The sequence below is a fragment of the Drosophila melanogaster genome, chromosome 2R (genome assembly GCF_000001215.4).
Source record: "Drosophila melanogaster chromosome 2R".
Classification (NCBI taxonomy): domain Eukaryota; kingdom Metazoa; phylum Arthropoda; class Insecta; order Diptera; family Drosophilidae; genus Drosophila; species Drosophila melanogaster.
The window spans coordinates 19,655,402-19,670,295 of record NT_033778.4 but is presented as its reverse complement, the minus strand read 5'-3'; the positions used below and the strand labels follow the sequence as shown (position 1 = coordinate 19,670,295).

General features: G+C 42.1%; 3 protein-coding genes, 2 long non-coding RNA genes and 8 other non-coding genes across 17 annotated transcripts; 11 read left to right on the top strand and 2 right to left on the bottom strand.

Annotated features, from left to right (window-relative positions):
* Window positions 1–463: 463 nt before the first annotated feature.
* hrg (hiiragi) lies at window positions 464–6,377 on the top strand. 4 transcript variants are annotated; one of them, NM_080529.4, is made up of 9 exons: window positions 464–1,049; window positions 1,818–1,942; window positions 2,010–2,768; window positions 2,832–3,028; window positions 3,087–3,668; window positions 3,729–4,001; window positions 4,066–4,771; window positions 5,630–5,749; window positions 5,812–6,377. In NM_080529.4, exons 3-7 carry the CDS (start codon window positions 2,048–2,050, stop codon window positions 4,270–4,272), a joined length of 1,980 nt encoding a protein of 659 aa, NP_536790.1. In that variant the 5' UTR covers window positions 464–1,049; window positions 1,818–1,942; window positions 2,010–2,047; the 3' UTR covers window positions 4,273–4,771; window positions 5,630–5,749; window positions 5,812–6,377. The 4 variants fall into 4 exon arrangements, with proteins under 4 accessions (NP_536790.1, NP_001261097.1, NP_001036562.1 ...); NM_001274168.2 differs by having other exon boundaries at window positions 464–1,178; NM_166372.3 differs by lacking the exon at window positions 464–1,049 and adding an exon at window positions 1,228–1,506.
* A 180-nt stretch (window positions 6,378–6,557) lies between these two features.
* CG11018 (uncharacterized protein) lies at window positions 6,558–7,860 on the bottom strand. The gene is made up of 2 exons (NM_137594.2): window positions 7,700–7,860; window positions 6,558–7,646 (listed from the first exon to the last, which is right to left on the bottom strand). Exons 1-2 carry the CDS (start codon window positions 7,751–7,753, stop codon window positions 6,747–6,749), a joined length of 954 nt encoding a protein of 317 aa, NP_611438.1. The 5' UTR covers window positions 7,754–7,860; the 3' UTR covers window positions 6,558–6,746.
* A 588-nt stretch (window positions 7,861–8,448) lies between these two features.
* Window positions 8,449–10,651, top strand: lncRNA:CR44504 (long non-coding RNA:CR44504). Its single transcript, NR_124627.1, has one exon. It is a non-coding gene; the product is annotated as a long non-coding RNA:CR44504 (long non-coding RNA).
* mir-309 (mir-309 stem loop) lies at window positions 8,522–8,590 on the top strand. The gene has a single exon (NR_048166.1). It is a non-coding gene; the product is annotated as a mir-309 precursor RNA (primary transcript).
* On the top strand, window positions 8,633–8,701 carry mir-3 (mir-3 stem loop). The gene has a single exon (NR_048164.1). It is a non-coding gene; the product is annotated as a mir-3 precursor RNA (primary transcript).
* Window positions 8,775–8,874, top strand: mir-286 (mir-286 stem loop). Its single transcript, NR_048162.1, has one exon. It is a non-coding gene; the product is annotated as a mir-286 precursor RNA (primary transcript).
* mir-4 (mir-4 stem loop) lies at window positions 8,927–9,007 on the top strand. The gene has a single exon (NR_048160.1). It is a non-coding gene; the product is annotated as a mir-4 precursor RNA (primary transcript).
* Window positions 9,070–9,138, top strand: mir-5 (mir-5 stem loop). Its single transcript, NR_048158.1, has one exon. It is a non-coding gene; the product is annotated as a mir-5 precursor RNA (primary transcript).
* Window positions 9,212–9,293, top strand: mir-6-1 (mir-6-1 stem loop). Its single transcript, NR_048156.1, has one exon. It is a non-coding gene; the product is annotated as a mir-6-1 precursor RNA (primary transcript).
* mir-6-2 (mir-6-2 stem loop) lies at window positions 9,354–9,427 on the top strand. Its single transcript, NR_048153.1, has one exon. It is a non-coding gene; the product is annotated as a mir-6-2 precursor RNA (primary transcript).
* Window positions 9,501–9,580, top strand: mir-6-3 (mir-6-3 stem loop). Its single transcript, NR_048150.1, has one exon. It is a non-coding gene; the product is annotated as a mir-6-3 precursor RNA (primary transcript).
* Window positions 10,652–10,696: 45 nt separating the features above from the next.
* Window positions 10,697–12,723, bottom strand: CG15125 (uncharacterized protein). Of its 2 annotated transcripts, none has more exons than NM_137593.5 (4): window positions 12,420–12,723; window positions 11,475–11,635; window positions 11,213–11,385; window positions 10,697–11,129 (listed from the first exon to the last, which is right to left on the bottom strand). In NM_137593.5, the coding sequence occupies exons 1-4, from the start codon at window positions 12,424–12,426 to the stop codon at window positions 10,709–10,711; spliced, it is 762 nt and encodes a 253-aa protein (NP_611437.2). In that variant the 5' UTR covers window positions 12,427–12,723; the 3' UTR covers window positions 10,697–10,708. The 2 variants fall into 2 exon arrangements, with proteins under 2 accessions (NP_611437.2, NP_001286618.1); NM_001299689.1 differs by lacking the exon at window positions 12,420–12,723 and adding an exon at window positions 11,697–11,815.
* On the top strand, window positions 12,456–14,001 carry lncRNA:CR44214 (long non-coding RNA:CR44214). The gene has a single exon (NR_124626.1). It is a non-coding gene; the product is annotated as a long non-coding RNA:CR44214 (long non-coding RNA).
* The last annotated feature ends 893 nt before the right edge of the window (window positions 14,002–14,894 follow it).

The window sequence follows — 14,894 nt, the reverse complement described above, 5'->3', positions numbered from 1 at the left end:
AAATTGGTACCTGGTTAGACCCGTCATATAAAACCCAAACATACTTGAAATCCCAGTTTGAAATGGGTTTTCAAATTTCAGGTAAGAAAATTGGGTTTTGAATTTACCTACACCAAAGGTGCAAAAAGTGACATCTGTCGCAGATTTCAAATAAGCAGATGGCCAGATTAGGTCCCAACTGTAAAAGAACCAATAGTAAATCCTATGCCCTCAGCTTATTTTACTTAAGGCGGTATCGCTTGCAGATGACTCTCACTTTTATTACTTGCGAAACGAATCTGCTTGATAATGAAATAAAATGGTGCTCATACACATTATATTTAAAACCAATTTGCTAAAAATCATTTAAAAATTCTCACTAAAAATGTCCATTCACAATAGGCATACGTAAGCAGAGAGCATGGAAATCTTCCCATCCCTAGCTACTCCCATTGGCTCATCTCTATGCGCCGCAAGAAACGATAACGATTGCCACAAGCATCCAATCGATTGCCACACATTTTAATTATTGCTAGAACGCGCAGGGGCTTAAAAGTTAGTAAAATATGTTTGCCGCCCACTAAACGCCACAGCGTCGATCCCGTCGTGTTATCAGTGTGCCCCCGTCACCTCCGAAACGAAACAAAAGTGGGCGGAAAGCGTTTGTGTTTGCGTTTTGGCAAGTCGACTACTGGCATTTGTATATCGGTGTGTGCGTGTGCGTCACGTAGCATAAAACGCGAGAGTTTCTGTCCGTTAAGCAGCAGTGGAAGGTGGTGGAACGGGAACGGAAAAAGAAACGAAAAAAGAAATGTGAAGAGTGCGGCAAAAAAGCGAGGAAGACGAACGTGCGAAAAGAGTAAAAGCCGGAGCGACAACAGCACATGAATGGGATACACTCTCCTGCCAAAAGTTCTAACAAACAAACATACATACATACATATGCACCACTCACGAATGCAGCGGACAAACAGCACGACACGCCACACACACACACACCTTCAGATATTGTTTGAAGCGGCGGCACGGGAACAACAAAAACAGGCCAAGAATCTGAAGAATAAGCGCAGGTAAGCAAAAACAAGCAGAGAAAACTTTTCCCCTCGTGTGTGTATGTATACGGCGCGTGCCTGTTTGTGTGGGTGTGCGTGAGTGCGTGCGTGAGAGCACCGTTTACCTGTGTGGGAGGATTGTCGTTGGTGAGAGGGGGGTGGTGCAGGCGCATAAATATTCGCTTTCTTTGTTTATGTTTGTCATTGTCACAATTATTCTGCTACAAGCAACAGCTACGGCAACCCACTCCAACCGCTAATTTATTTGCCAATTTCTTTTACGCATTTGTTTATATGCCCGAAAGGCTATCCAGTGAACCAGTGTGCCCAGCTGCTTTGCGAAATTCATTGTTATGTTTTTTGTATATAACGGCGCTATCAGAAATATCTTATCGCACATTACAATTTGCATTTACTCAGCGCGAAAGTAAATTGTAATTGTCAATTAACTGTTTTGCTACACAGGAAGAAAAGGGTAATTTCAATTTAGTAGTAACTGTTGTATATATGTAGCCCTTATCACGTGATGAATGTGTATCCCACAAATATTTAGTTCAAATATTAGGTGATTCACTTTTTAAAAAACCGCGTCGTCATCAGTTTGGAAACGCCGTACAATAATTCTCACTTTAAGAAACCCTAATATTTCGCAATCCTTATGAGATTATCATAGTCCGAACAAACCTATTCAATTTCAATACGATCCGCTCTTCCTTAAGAATTTTAAAACCAAACCTTAGAGTAATGCTTTAGATGTCATACTAAATGTATTATTTTCTTTTCCAGCATTTTATTAAGCGCAGTTTCTTAAACAGAGCCACAAGAGGAGGTGTCGCATATATATGATTCCATTTTGTCTTCTTGGAGAGCAAACTTAAATATAATACCACATACATTTTAAGCCTAGATAGGTGAGTAAATCGAATATAGCGATTCCGAAAGGATCAGATAATAACCGTTTAAAATTTCAATTTTCAGGACATAACTTTAAGCTGAAACGAAGGCAGACAGACAACATGTGGAATTCCGAACCAACACATCGCCAGCACCATCAGCACAATGGAAATTCTACCTCGGGCGGACCGCCCGCCAAGCAATTGGGCATGACCTCGGCTATCAGTCTGGCCGAGCCACGGCCTGAGGATCTCCAGCGCACTGATGAGCTCCGCGGCTCACTGGAGCCGTACAACGTCTTTGAGAGCCAGGACGAGCTAAATCACCGTATGGAGATCCTGGCCAAGCTCAACACACTGGTCAAGCAGTGGGTCAAGGAAATCTCTGTCAGCAAGAACATGCCAGAGTCAGCCGCCGAGAAGCTTGGCGGCAAGATCTACACATTCGGCTCGTATCGATTGGGTGTCCATCACAAGGGTGCCGATATAGATGCCTTATGTGTTGCTCCGCGAAATATTGAGCGCACCGACTACTTTCAGAGCTTCTTTGAGGTGCTCAAGAAGCAGCCAGAGGTAACCGAGTGCCGCTCGGTGGAAGAGGCCTTTGTGCCCGTCATCAAAATGAACTTTGATGGCATCGAAATTGATTTGCTGTTTGCCCGTCTGTCCCTAAAAGAAATTCCTGATGACTTTGATCTACGGGATGATAACTTACTGCGGAATCTGGATCACCGTTCGGTGCGCAGCCTCAACGGCTGTCGTGTGACGGACGAGATCCTGGCCCTGGTGCCCAATATTGAAAATTTCCGCCTGGCACTGCGCACTATCAAATTGTGGGCAAAGAGTACGTGTTATTATATAAAATTCTTATAAATTAAATTCTAATTGTTCTCATTTTCTCTCTTAGAGCACGGAATCTACTCAAATTCATTGGGTTATTTCGGTGGTGTGACCTGGGCCATGTTAGTGGCCAGAACCTGTCAGCTGTATCCCAACGCTGCGGCTGCCACACTGGTGCACAAGTTTTTCTTGGTCTTTTCGCGCTGGAAGTGGCCTAACCCAGTGCTACTCAAGCACCCGGACAACGTTAATCTAAGATTTCAAGTAAGTCATAAAAACTTATCCAAATAGTCCGGTTCTCTAATAGATTTTCCTATTCTAGGTCTGGGATCCGCGTGTCAATGCCTCGGATCGGTATCATCTGATGCCCATTATTACGCCCGCATACCCACAACAGAATTCCACATTTAATGTGTCCGAATCCACCAAGAAGGTCATATTGACCGAGTTCAATCGCGGCATGAACATCACGGATGAAATCATGCTCGGTCGCATTCCGTGGGAGCGTTTGTTTGAGGCACCTAGCTTTTTTTACAGATACCGCCACTTTATCGTGTTGTTAGTCAACTCGCAGACGGCTGACGATCATTTAGAGTGGTGCGGCCTTGTTGAGTCAAAGGTGCGTCTGCTAATTGGCAACTTGGAGCGAAATCCCCATATTGCACTGGCCCATGTCAATCCCAAGTGTTTTGAGTTTAAGAAGGGCCAAAGTGCCAACAACTCACAAAACAACAGTGGAAATGAAGACGATCTGAAGCAGTCGCAGGGAAACCAGTCTGCTGTGACATCGGCACCCTTCTGCTCCATGTGGTTTATAGGCTTGGAATTCGAGCGATCGGAGAACCTTAACGTGGACCTCACCGAGAGCATACAAAACTTTACAGAGCATGTGATGATGCACGGCGTAAGTAAAAAATCGAAAATAATGTTTATTCAGTTGCTTATTACTTTTTTAATCTTGCAGGTTAACATCAAAATGCTTAAGGAAGGCATGACCATTGATGCCCGCCATGTAAAGCGCAAGCAGCTGTCGCTTTATTTAGACTCTGACTTCCTAAAACGTGAGCGCAAGTCAATGGAAAGTCACAATAATTTTAATAACACGCTATTGGCTAACCGCAAACGACTTTCTACGGAACTGGCCCAATCGCAGGATCCACTGCCCCCAGGCCAGCAGCCATCAAGTGGAAATCGCGGTCGGGATAGCGGAGCCAAGATACAAAGACTCAGCGATTCGGTTAGTGGTATAAAAAAGATATCAATTTAGAACGTATTAATTAGTCGAAACTTTGTATGTCTAGCTGACAGAGGAGAACTCGAATGCCTCCAGCGATATGGGGGCAGGGACGCCCACCACGCCCACAACGGCGCAATTAAGTGCGCCAAGCTTTAAGAGCTCTGGCAAGAACGGCTCCGAGATAGACGTTGTAGAGCAGGAACCGACACAGCCTCACAACAATGGCAATGCCAGCAGCAACACAACCACAACGGAGGTGGCATGTTCGTGACAACCGCCAACGCTACATCCGCATCCGCCACATCAGCAGCCACCGCCAGCGCCGCCACAGCCACCAGCTCACCATCATCATCATCAGAAGTTCCGAAAGAACAACAACGCGGCTGCGGCAGCCGCCTCCAACAGCATTTTCAACCAACGCTCGATTCTGCATGCCGCTTCCAGTCTATCGGCTGCTCTAAGCATTACCGGACATAAGCGCAAGCAGCAAACGGCAACATCAACAACCATGATCAGCAGCAGCAACATTGCTCACAGCAACTACACCCAGCATAGCACTCACAACAACAACGGCGGTGGCGGCGGCAGCCACTACAACAAAACGTACTACATTGATGATGATGACGAGGACAACAATCAACCACTTTTGACACCTAACAACCAAACACAACAGCAACAAAAAGCGGTCAGAATAACAGCTACATCGGCGTCACCAGCAACATCGGTTCCGGTAGCTGCGAGTGCCGCACCACCGGCACCGACAATTTCTTGTAAGTTGCCTAAATGTTTTTCCTCGTTATCGTACTCTCTTTTCATTTTCCCCAACTTCCTTTGACACGAGACTGTTTCTGTACTCTTAAGTTGCCTATCTACTTACTTTTACGTATTCTATAACCAGTATTCCGCCAATGTGGAAACAATCTAACAAAAACATACCTCTAATTTTTTAAGTTTTAAAAATTCAATTTACCTAGCCCGAGACTAAGCTCAATAAACGATGATGAAAATAAACTTTTTAAAAAAGAAAAAACACTGAACATTTTTCGTATTTTTATTTTCCAAATTGTTTACAGTGAAATTCGTTTGGTCAAACATTTTAGGCTATAGGAATCTGCAAAACAAAATGCGAGAAACAAACCTTGCTTTGTTCAATATTCAAGAAACAATTTCTAAAAAGAAATAAGTGTAAAACATTTACATTTTATTTTGTTTATATTTCGGGTTTTATTTTTTGTTTGGCTGTCTAGCTTTCGTCAGTTTTAATGAATTCATGGCCCTTAAAAAGCATTTGTTAATGTTTGTATTGGGTTTTATAAGGGACAAGCTAAGGAAACTGTTTTATATAGTAGCACAGATATTTCGGTTCTGTGGGATTTTACTACGATAATAACACACGTCTCATCTGGAAATTAAGTAAAAGATGAAGGTATTGTTAAAAAGATTTTTTGCTGTTAATTTGATTTTAATTGTTTCCACTTTGGTTGTACAATAAACTCAAACTTTTTACCACACCGAAAATTACGAATGTTTTGTTTGCATATTCTTGTTGAAGTATTGTAATTAAAACATATATATAAAACATACATATATTCCAATAACCGTTTTTATCCTTTTTATTGTCTTTGCAGTGTAAAAAGTTATTAAACATACCATTTAAGGATTAGTTATCATAGTTATTATCTCCCTATTGATTTCCTCGGCATTGATGCCTGAACATACATGAAGCCCACAATATTTTATACAAAACGGTGAGACTAATTTTGAATTAATGGCCACTGAAGTTTATAATTCGGTTTTCCATTCATTTCAGGTTTCTATCATACACCTTCTACAAACATGTGTTAAACATTATTCGTTCAACCAATTAACATCGCCCTATCGTCAAATCGAAATTGGCATTCGGAGATCAACAATCGCCGTTAAGACAAGAAAACATCATGACTTGAGGCGATTTTTAGCGGCAGAGAAAGCATTTCTCTAACATTTGTCTTAATAATATTGTTGTACATCTTTTTTACTTCCCCACAGCTGGTTTGAGGAGTGCGTAGAAGAGAGAAGTGTGGAGAGGAGGATGTGGATAAAGATGGATGGATGAATGGATGATTGACAGCAGCGGACTGACAAGATCCTGGAGAAGATTCGCTTTGAAAACTATTTACAAACTAAGAAGATTCTTTTTAATTTTTCATCTTGTTTTCAATATTTGTTTTCTTCTTCTTCTAGTTGTACAACGCTGAAAATTTGAAACAATTATGTTCGTTTTTCTAAGAAATGATATCTGAAAAAAGGTAATAACAAAAACATATAAATGAAATGAAGATATTGATTTAATTTTACCAAATAAACCAGAAAAATGAAAGCGCAAGCTAAAACACCAATGTATCAATGTTTTAATTATTTATTGGAGATGTGTGATGGATAATATATTTGGAATACAAAATATTTGCACTGAAAATGTTGGGAACTATTGGATATAATTAAATTGCTATAGAAAAATGTACTATTTTGCTAATGACGAATAAAGGATGAGTAGTTTGTTCCGAAGAAGCTTAAATTAAGAAAATAAAATATATTTATTTCTGCAAGCATAAATCAAGAAAATTTTTGAATTTACATTTAAATGAAGAGGAATCACAAATATGATAATCATTCCTTGTCCCATCAATTTTCTCGTACGAAGACTGATCATGATCAATGTCTAACTGAAATTTAAACAGGTTGAGTGAGTCCAAGATGTGGTTGCCTTTAGTTAATGGCAAGTTGGTGTAGCGGATACTTGGGGATAAAGTACTCCATGCGCTGGTTGCGTCTAATGGCGCACTCCTGGTACTCCAACCAGTCAGTGTAGGACTCATTGTGGCACTGCTCCGAATCCCCTTTCTCGTAGAGCTGCTGGCGAAGGGAGAAAAAGAAGGGGCGCACTTTCTTCTTTATGCTGTAGACGTGGCGCATCAGCCACTTTTCGACTTTAATCTCATTGTAGATGGTCGATCTGTTCAAGCAGACGGTGGTCAGATTGTCCATTTTTGGATAGTAATTACGGACCGGTTTCGGATCCACAGTTATTCGAGGTATTTCATGCCTAGCTACGGCGAAACGGGTGTCGAAGAAATGTCTACCAAAAGTGACGCCCCAAGCATTGTATTCCTTCTCCCCATATTGGTTTGTAACGAATTGTTGAATACTGACGGTCAGCTCTTTGGGTGGTTCAGTTCCTTTTCCTCCGGCGGCACCTCCTTCAGCCGCTCCTGCCGCCGCTGGAGCTCCATCAGCTGGCGCCGCAGCTTCAGGCGGAGGTGGATCTTGTGGAGAAGCAAATAGTCGAATGCCACTTTTATGGATTTTCTTAGGAGCAGTAGTGCTTCCTCGGGTCACAGTAATTGGTGGCGGATTAGTTTCATTGTAGCCAGCTCTACGGTGATAATCATCCTGTAGTTTCTTTGCGAACACTCTGAAGCCGTCGGATTTCTGCTGCATTTGGTTATTGGAGCTTTGATCCACCTTGAAAATATCGAACGTCGACGGATCTGGTTTTACTTGCCTTGGAGCTCTCTCCACCGGAACATCCTCTGCCAAGACGATTGGAAGTGACTCCAGATCGGTTGTAGCCAATGGCAAGCCAACGACTCCTTGTACCCATAAAATCTAATGGATTATAATATACATAGGTGCTGCAGTTGGTGGCTCGACGCACTCACGATTATCGATGATATTCCCAGGAGGAATCCTTGGAGGATTGCATACCAATGCATAGTGTTCTATGTGATATTTTAGGGGTATATCCCTTGTCTTTAAAGTGTGATTCAACAATACGAATGTAAGAAATAAGCGTTTTCAACAAGGAGCCCATAGTGACTTCAATTACAAAGAAACTTCGATTGCTAACTAGGCCGGGAAAGATCTATACAAATAATAGTTGGTAATGGTAAAAAATTTACAGTCAATATTGAAAATATATATTGTATCATGGAGGTTCGTTATGTTACTGTATACAGTAAAGGAGTTAACTACAATTTAAACAGGTGGTTTGTTCAAGAGCCATTAATATCTCAAGGATTTTAAATACATCGTGTACAGTCGCCACCTATACAGTTTAAGGTAGTGAAATTTTCTTGACTAATCCTGCGTGATACCTAGGATTTCGTGGGACGACACGGGGAACCCGACGGTGATCTGCGATCCCGTGTCCTTTCTGGTCCTAACCTAATTGCAGTTCTGCGAAAATTATACGCGACACAGCTGCGCGTTTTTCCCCGAAACCGAGTAGCATTAATCCGTTTATGGCCACGGATTAAGTTGCAAAATTTTCACTAAGGTCGTCGCGATCCGGGACGCGAATTCGCGGAACAGCCCCGACCCTTTCAGGTAACAACGCCCGCCACCCACAGGTAGGTGTTTATAGGACAAGAAAGTGGGTATAAAAGATCTAGCCGCTGGCAAGGAAGTCATCAGTTACCAACGCATCTTCAAAGTGTAAGGATCCCGCAGTGAGAAGCGAAGTCTTAAAGTTTGGAATAGCAATTATACGACAAACCTTGTTCGGTTTTGCCAATTTCCAAGCCAGCACTGGGTAAAGTTTGTCCTATAATCCCGAAACGACGACCAGCTAATTGTGAGCCACCTAAGGTCCCGATCCTGGGATGCATCTTGTGCAGTTATGTTTCAATCTCACATCACTGGGCAAAGTGTGTCTCAAGATCCTGGCCACATCGTCGCAACTTCAAATCAATTAAATCAAAAAATCAAGAGTAAGTGATATTGGGCACTCCAGTTTTAAAATTGAATGGCGAATGTCGGTATGGTCTCTTTTTCAAAGAAAGGTTTCGATTAAGCGAAGTGACTAGACCGAACACTCGTGCTATAATTTTAAAATATTCAACATGCTCAGTAAAGTTGCGAGTGAAAATTAAAATATTATGGAGCGGTTGCAATTAGTTTCTTTGGTCGTCCAGCCTTAGGTGATTTTTCCGGTCATAAAGCTAGACAACCATTGAAGTTCGTTGTGGCATTAGCAGCACCACGAGTCAAGAAATTATGTTAAGTGATCCCCAAATTCATCGGGCCATTCGCTAAAAGGAACGATCGTTGTGATATGAGTTGTTTCCTAACATATCACAGTGATTTTCCTTTATAACGCATGTTTAAAGTCCACAACTCATCAAGGAAAATGAAAGTCAAAGTTGGCAGCTTACTTAAACTTAATCACAGCCTTTAATGTAGAGGGAATAGTTGCTGTGCTGTAAGTTAATATACCATATCTATATCACAGTGGCTGTTCTTTTTGTACCTAAAGTGCCTAACATCATTATTTAATTTTTTTTTTTTTTGGCACACGAATAACCATGCCGTTTTTAACCCAAGGGAACTTCTGCTGCTGATATATTATTGAAAAACTACTATATCACAGTGGCTGTTCTTTTTGGTTGCACGGCCAATTCCAACGATTTGTCATTTGTGGCACGCATTTGTGTCACCTCAGTGCGAAAATTGAAAATTGTACAAAAAGAAGGGAACGGTTGCTGATGATGTAGTTTGAAACTCTCACAATTTATATCACAGTGGCTGTTCTTTTTTGTTTGGCAATCGATCTACGTTCAGTGGTTTGCCAGGACATGAAACAGAAATATTTTCCGTCAACAGACTTCTGATTGCACAAATTCCTCAAGCTTTGAACATTTGGGAAAAACTGATGAGACGTTGGTTTTCTAGCTTGTGCATCAATTCGTCATTTGTCTGCAGTTTTGTCAATCTTTAATTGCACTTTACAATTCATTGCTTTTTGTTCAATCATTTTTGGGTGGTGGTGCAACTAGAAGATATTTTATTTCTAGTGAATAAATAAAAACTGTATCTAGGTGTGTTGAATTTATAAGTTTAATTCTAAGATTTGATTTTATCTTCATTTGCAAAGTCAAATTCTAGTGGAGTTGATTTCTACATCTATTTTCTTCACTCTACTCTAAGCCAAGTGCGTATTTGTCAGTATAAACTTCAATTTAAAGAACCGTCTTAAGTTTGCACATGCATTTTCAATAGATGCTGAGATGTGTCATGGTAATGTGGGAGTACCACGTGCAAAACTTTCTATCCGGTAACAGCCTGCTGCTCAACCCTTTCCAGGTGAAAGAGCACCTGACTCGCATTTGGAATTTAACGCGTGTGCGGAATGGCCAAAAGTTGGCCAAAACCAACTCTTGGCCCGAGGCGTGGCCAGTTTGCTGCTGGCCAAATGCAAAACAAGCAAACGGCGCAATCCCATTCTGCATTGACATGGCCGCCATGCCATAATGTTCGTTATGGCTGCAAATGGCCAGCAGCCATTGTTGCATTGTGGCCAAGGACGTTGCTGTCTGTGCCACCGTTCCTGTTTCGACTTATGTGGGTTGCTAAATCCTCCAGCTCGACCGGAAGTGGGAATACACGGAGGAGGATAGAGGAAACCGAGTGGCGGAAATGCGATTAAAATGGTCCGTATAGTCACTGCAGGCATCCGCTGTGAGAAAAACAAAGAATAATGTTCGTAGAATTAGTGCGCTAAACAAAGATTAAACTTGTCTATAGTTTCCTACAGTGTTATTGTAAATGTATTGCCCCAATTGAATTCAAAATAAAACCCCAATAAAAACGCGTTCATTTCAATTGTAATATATACGCTTTTTATTAGTTAAAATAATATATATTAAAACAATAAATATGGGTATTTAGCTCTATTCTATCTTTGCATTCAGCCGATACAAGTAATTTTCCACGCGTATCTTTTGGCGCAGCACTTTTCGCGAATCCCGTTCAATTGTGGCCGTAGTTTGGTTGTGATCGTGGAAGAATCCGCAGTATCTGGCCGGTACGAATTGCTTGATTTTCTGCTGCCGACTATACCGCTCCGTCACCTGAAGATTGCACTTCTTGATCGCCGCCATCTCGACATGCATGCATTGTCGGCACATGTCCGCGTCATTGCTAAAGTTGTGAAAATAGTCACCCACTGGCTTTTCGCCACATGTCGAGCATTTGACAATGTTTTGGGGACTGCAAAATACGGCCACTGCTGGCCAGATGATGCGCTTGGATCCGAAAGCTGTCTCCACGTCCCAGTCCGGATATTTGAGGTGGTGCGTATAGGTTGACGGCCTGGAAAATAAAATTGAAAAACGCCCCCAAATGAAAAAGCATTCGATTGCGTTCATTCTTTAAAACCGCAGCAGGATTCTTACCCGGGTGTCAACCATTTTTGTTCACGCACAGTTTGCTTGTTGAAAGTGAAGTAGTATTGAGTTCCTGGAAAATCGGTAGCGTAGGATCCAATAGGGGGATATCCCAGTTCTCGAAAGATTGGTAATCGTGGCATCTTGTTGGCCAAGGCAGAAAATCCTGCCTTTGACGGGTACTGTAATAATACATTATTTTATCTACTGTGCTTACACTTATTTCTAATGAATTATATTTGAAATAAGTTTATTTTTAAAACAGTCCTACCTTAAATCCCATTGGTCTGGGAACATCATACGTATTAGGAGCGACCGACGGAATATTTTTGGTGTAGCTGTCCCTACAGAAGTCTCCGCTCGAGTCCCGATGGATTTTCCTGAGAAATCCGACTTTCGGCCATACTGGAGGATTGACCACATACTCGAAACCTGCAAAAGGGACATATTGCGATATTAGTGACTTGAATTTTGAAATCGAAAAATCTAGAACCTAGATCATTGCAACCGGCGACAACGAGCCTAGTTTCGGATCGCTGGCGACGCAGTTTTTCGCGCTCCTGGGCATTTGGTCTTTGGGCACGCATATTGGAGGAAAGTCGGTGAAAGACTGAAAGTTGTGCCGAAAATACTAAAATTGGCGGACTGTCGAACCGTGACAGCCACCGCACCACACGCATCGTAGCACGCACCGAGTGCCTTAATGGAATTCTAATATATATCCCTCCCATCGATGATGATATAAAATCAATATGTCTAAACCGTCGACGGTTCGCCGCGGAATCGGTGTGCGATGTTTGATTTCATTTAGCACATGTCTAGACGACTTTCCGTATTTCGTATTTTTTCAATGTTTCAATCTTTTCATTCTATTTCGCTGTTATTCGGCCTTCCTTACTGACTGACTGCCCCCCGAACTTTGACCCAGTTGGGGGATTTTTGTGCGGGTCTAATAGCTTCGAGGGGCAAAAGAGGAAATGGGGCATAAAGTGGTTTGTCATTGGTGTCGATAACAGAGGTAGGTAAAAATTGTTTTGCAGTGCGTGATGGCTTTCGGAAAGCATTTAAGCCCTGTAGAATGGCTGAAAACAAATTTTCACCATATGGTTTTTGGTTTCCTGTCACTAAGCAAGCAGATACAAATTAATCACAATCTACATAGAAATCAAACCCTATACACTTAAAAATCGTGTTGCATTTTTGGATTTCAACTTACCCTCCATTGAGAAAACGTTTAAGGGTACAAACTTAGCTATCAAAGGATAGCTATTCAAATTTGGTAACAAACAGGCTCTGCAACAAACTCAAATTAATGGACGAAAATGTCGTTAACAACTGATAGCAGTATGAAATCAAGTTGTAAATCTGACGTATTTTTGCTCGCCATAGTTTTAAAATATTTTCGAAATACCTGACCAAACATTATAAGAAAATGTAGATGAATGTGGTGGCATATCCACACGCAAGGTCTCGAAGTCAGACAATCGCTTTTTAACAATTTCCCAAGCGGTTTATCGGCGGCTTTGCGAGTTGGCTAAAACGACAGAATGGCTGCATGCCATTATTGCCAGTTAACCCCGAAGTTGTCATCAGTTTGGGCCATAGCCACCGCTTGGCTCGGTGGGGTTTTTTTTTTTTTGGCCGGGACCTTAGGTCTTCACCGACTTTTCCAATTTCCCACTTTTGCACCTGCCGGATGGCACACACGCACATGAATGCTAATGCAGCAGCGGCAGCACGCACAAATGCACAACCGCATTGCAACCACACGAGAAACCCAGGCAGACATCCTGCTGGATGGAGACAGTGGGTAAAATTAATTCGTCGAGGAATGGGAGCACTTTTCGAACCAAACAGAAATTCGTATGTTAAGCTGGTTTTCTTTGAAATTTTTGAAACTTAGTCTACAAAAATTTTTACTTATCTACAACCAAGGAAATTTGTATTACACTTGGTCATCAAGTCACTGGAATTTCTTATGTTTTATCTGGCGATTTTTATTTCCACTCACTGTGCGCAATTCACGACAAGAGCCGCTTAATTCGTGCAAATAATATGATTGTGCAACATATGTTCGGGTAGTGGGTCCATTATAACGCAGCTAGGATTGGTGAATGGGATGAAGTGCTGCCAAGTGCGCTTGCATTTCCGGACGGAGTCCTCGGGAGCATGCCACATTGTTGCCGCAAACTTGCAACGCAATTACACTGAAATCGCACATTATTTACGTGCTTTGGCTGCTCTCGAAATTCGAAAGGCGATGTGCGAAATGTTAATGAAAGGAGCAATACACAGCAGATGCTGCACCACATAGACTGCTCCGATGGGCAGGTTAATTATGTCAACAATTAGACTGTTTTATGCACTCGGTGCCGGCAGCTGGCAAATGGAGGTGAATTCAGTTAACAACCCACAATTCTGGGACAGTTGTTGCTCTCGACAAAACAAACAATCCCACTGCTGCCGGAGGCGTGGTCCTTTCATTTTGGCTAGCCAAGTGCCATGTCCTACACAGGCAATTACAGCAACAATGGCTCCTTGCAGCCATCGAGTAAAATGCAAATAAAAATTCAGCTCCAGCTTTTGGCTCCTCCATTTTGCATGGCACGCAGGGGGCTATAAAGAACTGGCCCACAAAAATGCCATTCAGATGCAAAGCCCAGAAAACTCTGAGAACGAAAACTTGCGCAGAGCGAGAAAATACCATATGATTTGGTCATCAAATTAATTTTTATTGACGAAAACATATTAGAGGATAGTTTAAAACTGAAAATATCAAAACACAATGTTCTTGTCATACTTTTAAAAAACTCCCGATTTTACCTATTGCGGCTTGCGTTATATATAAAAACCAACTAATATAAAATATAAATAATTAAACATTACTTATATGGCGATAGCTTTTTCTGTATGTGCCTATTGAAGGAGGGCGGAAATTAAGGCATCCTGCTGATGCTCAAGCTCCTGTCTTCTGCCCAGAACCAAAATTTGACTCACAATAAAAACAGGATCTGCAGGACCCACAATGGTAGCGCAGAAAACAAAACAGTTCAAGACCACTCCGGAGCGGAAGTGCCGCTTATTACGCCGGTTGTGGTTAACCGGAAATGAAACGAAACAACCCAAGTGTGACAAGCCTTTTGGCTTTTTGTTTTTAGCCCGAATGCGTGACTCCCTGTGTTGTTCCTTTCTCTCTTTTTCTCTCTCTCTCTGTCTCTCTATTTGTCAAGTGCATCGAAATCTAATTAGGCTCGAAGCTTTAACATTTGAGGTATACATTTCTTTGAGCCACTCAAATTGGTGCTCCACTGGCCATCCTTTGTTGGCCATTGCAATCAGGAAAATGTCAGGCCAATAACCAACAGCCCACTCACAAACAGCCAACAAACAGCGTCGCCGATTGCCAGGATGACGGCGAAATCAAATTACAAGATGCTCTGACATTTTCCAACTCCCACCGCACACCGCCCATCAGCGCCGCCAACACGCCCCCAATCCGATGTCGACCCCCCTCATTATCCGCCCGCTGACCTAAATTCAATGCGTTCGCAATTTGTGCGGCAAATGCGGCGGGGTTAATCATGCTAATAAACACCAACGTTGCACTTGCAGTTGCCGCTGCTGCTGTTGCTATTGCTGTTGCTTGTTGCTCCTGTGTTCATTTCACAACGACCAAGCAACTTTATGGTCG

Coding starts and splice junctions, on each gene's coding strand:
- hrg (NM_080529.4), top strand. CDS start 2,048: ATGTGGAATTCCGAACCAACACATCGCCAGCACCATCAGCACAATGGA. Junction 2,769..2,831: donor TATCAAATTGTGGGCAAAGA/GTACGTGTTATT, acceptor TTTCTCTCTTAG/AGCACGGAATCTACTCAAAT. Junction 3,029..3,086: donor ACGTTAATCTAAGATTTCAA/GTAAGTCATAAA, acceptor TTCCTATTCTAG/GTCTGGGATCCGCGTGTCAA.
- CG11018 (NM_137594.2), bottom strand. CDS start 7,753: ATGCATTGGTATGCAATCCTCCAAGGATTCCTCCTGGGAATATCATCG. Junction 7,647..7,699: donor TGGGAATATCATCGATAATC/GTGAGTGCGTCG, acceptor ATAATCCATTAG/ATTTTATGGGTACAAGGAGT.
- CG15125 (NM_001299689.1), bottom strand. CDS start 11,790: ATGCGTGCCCAAAGACCAAATGCCCAGGAGCGCGAAAAACTGCGTCGC. Junction 11,636..11,696: donor CGCCGGTTGCAATGATCTAG/GTTCTAGATTTT, acceptor TCCCTTTTGCAG/GTTTCGAGTATGTGGTCAAT. Junction 11,386..11,474: donor CCAGACCAATGGGATTTAAG/GTAGGACTGTTT, acceptor GTATTATTACAG/TACCCGTCAAAGGCAGGATT.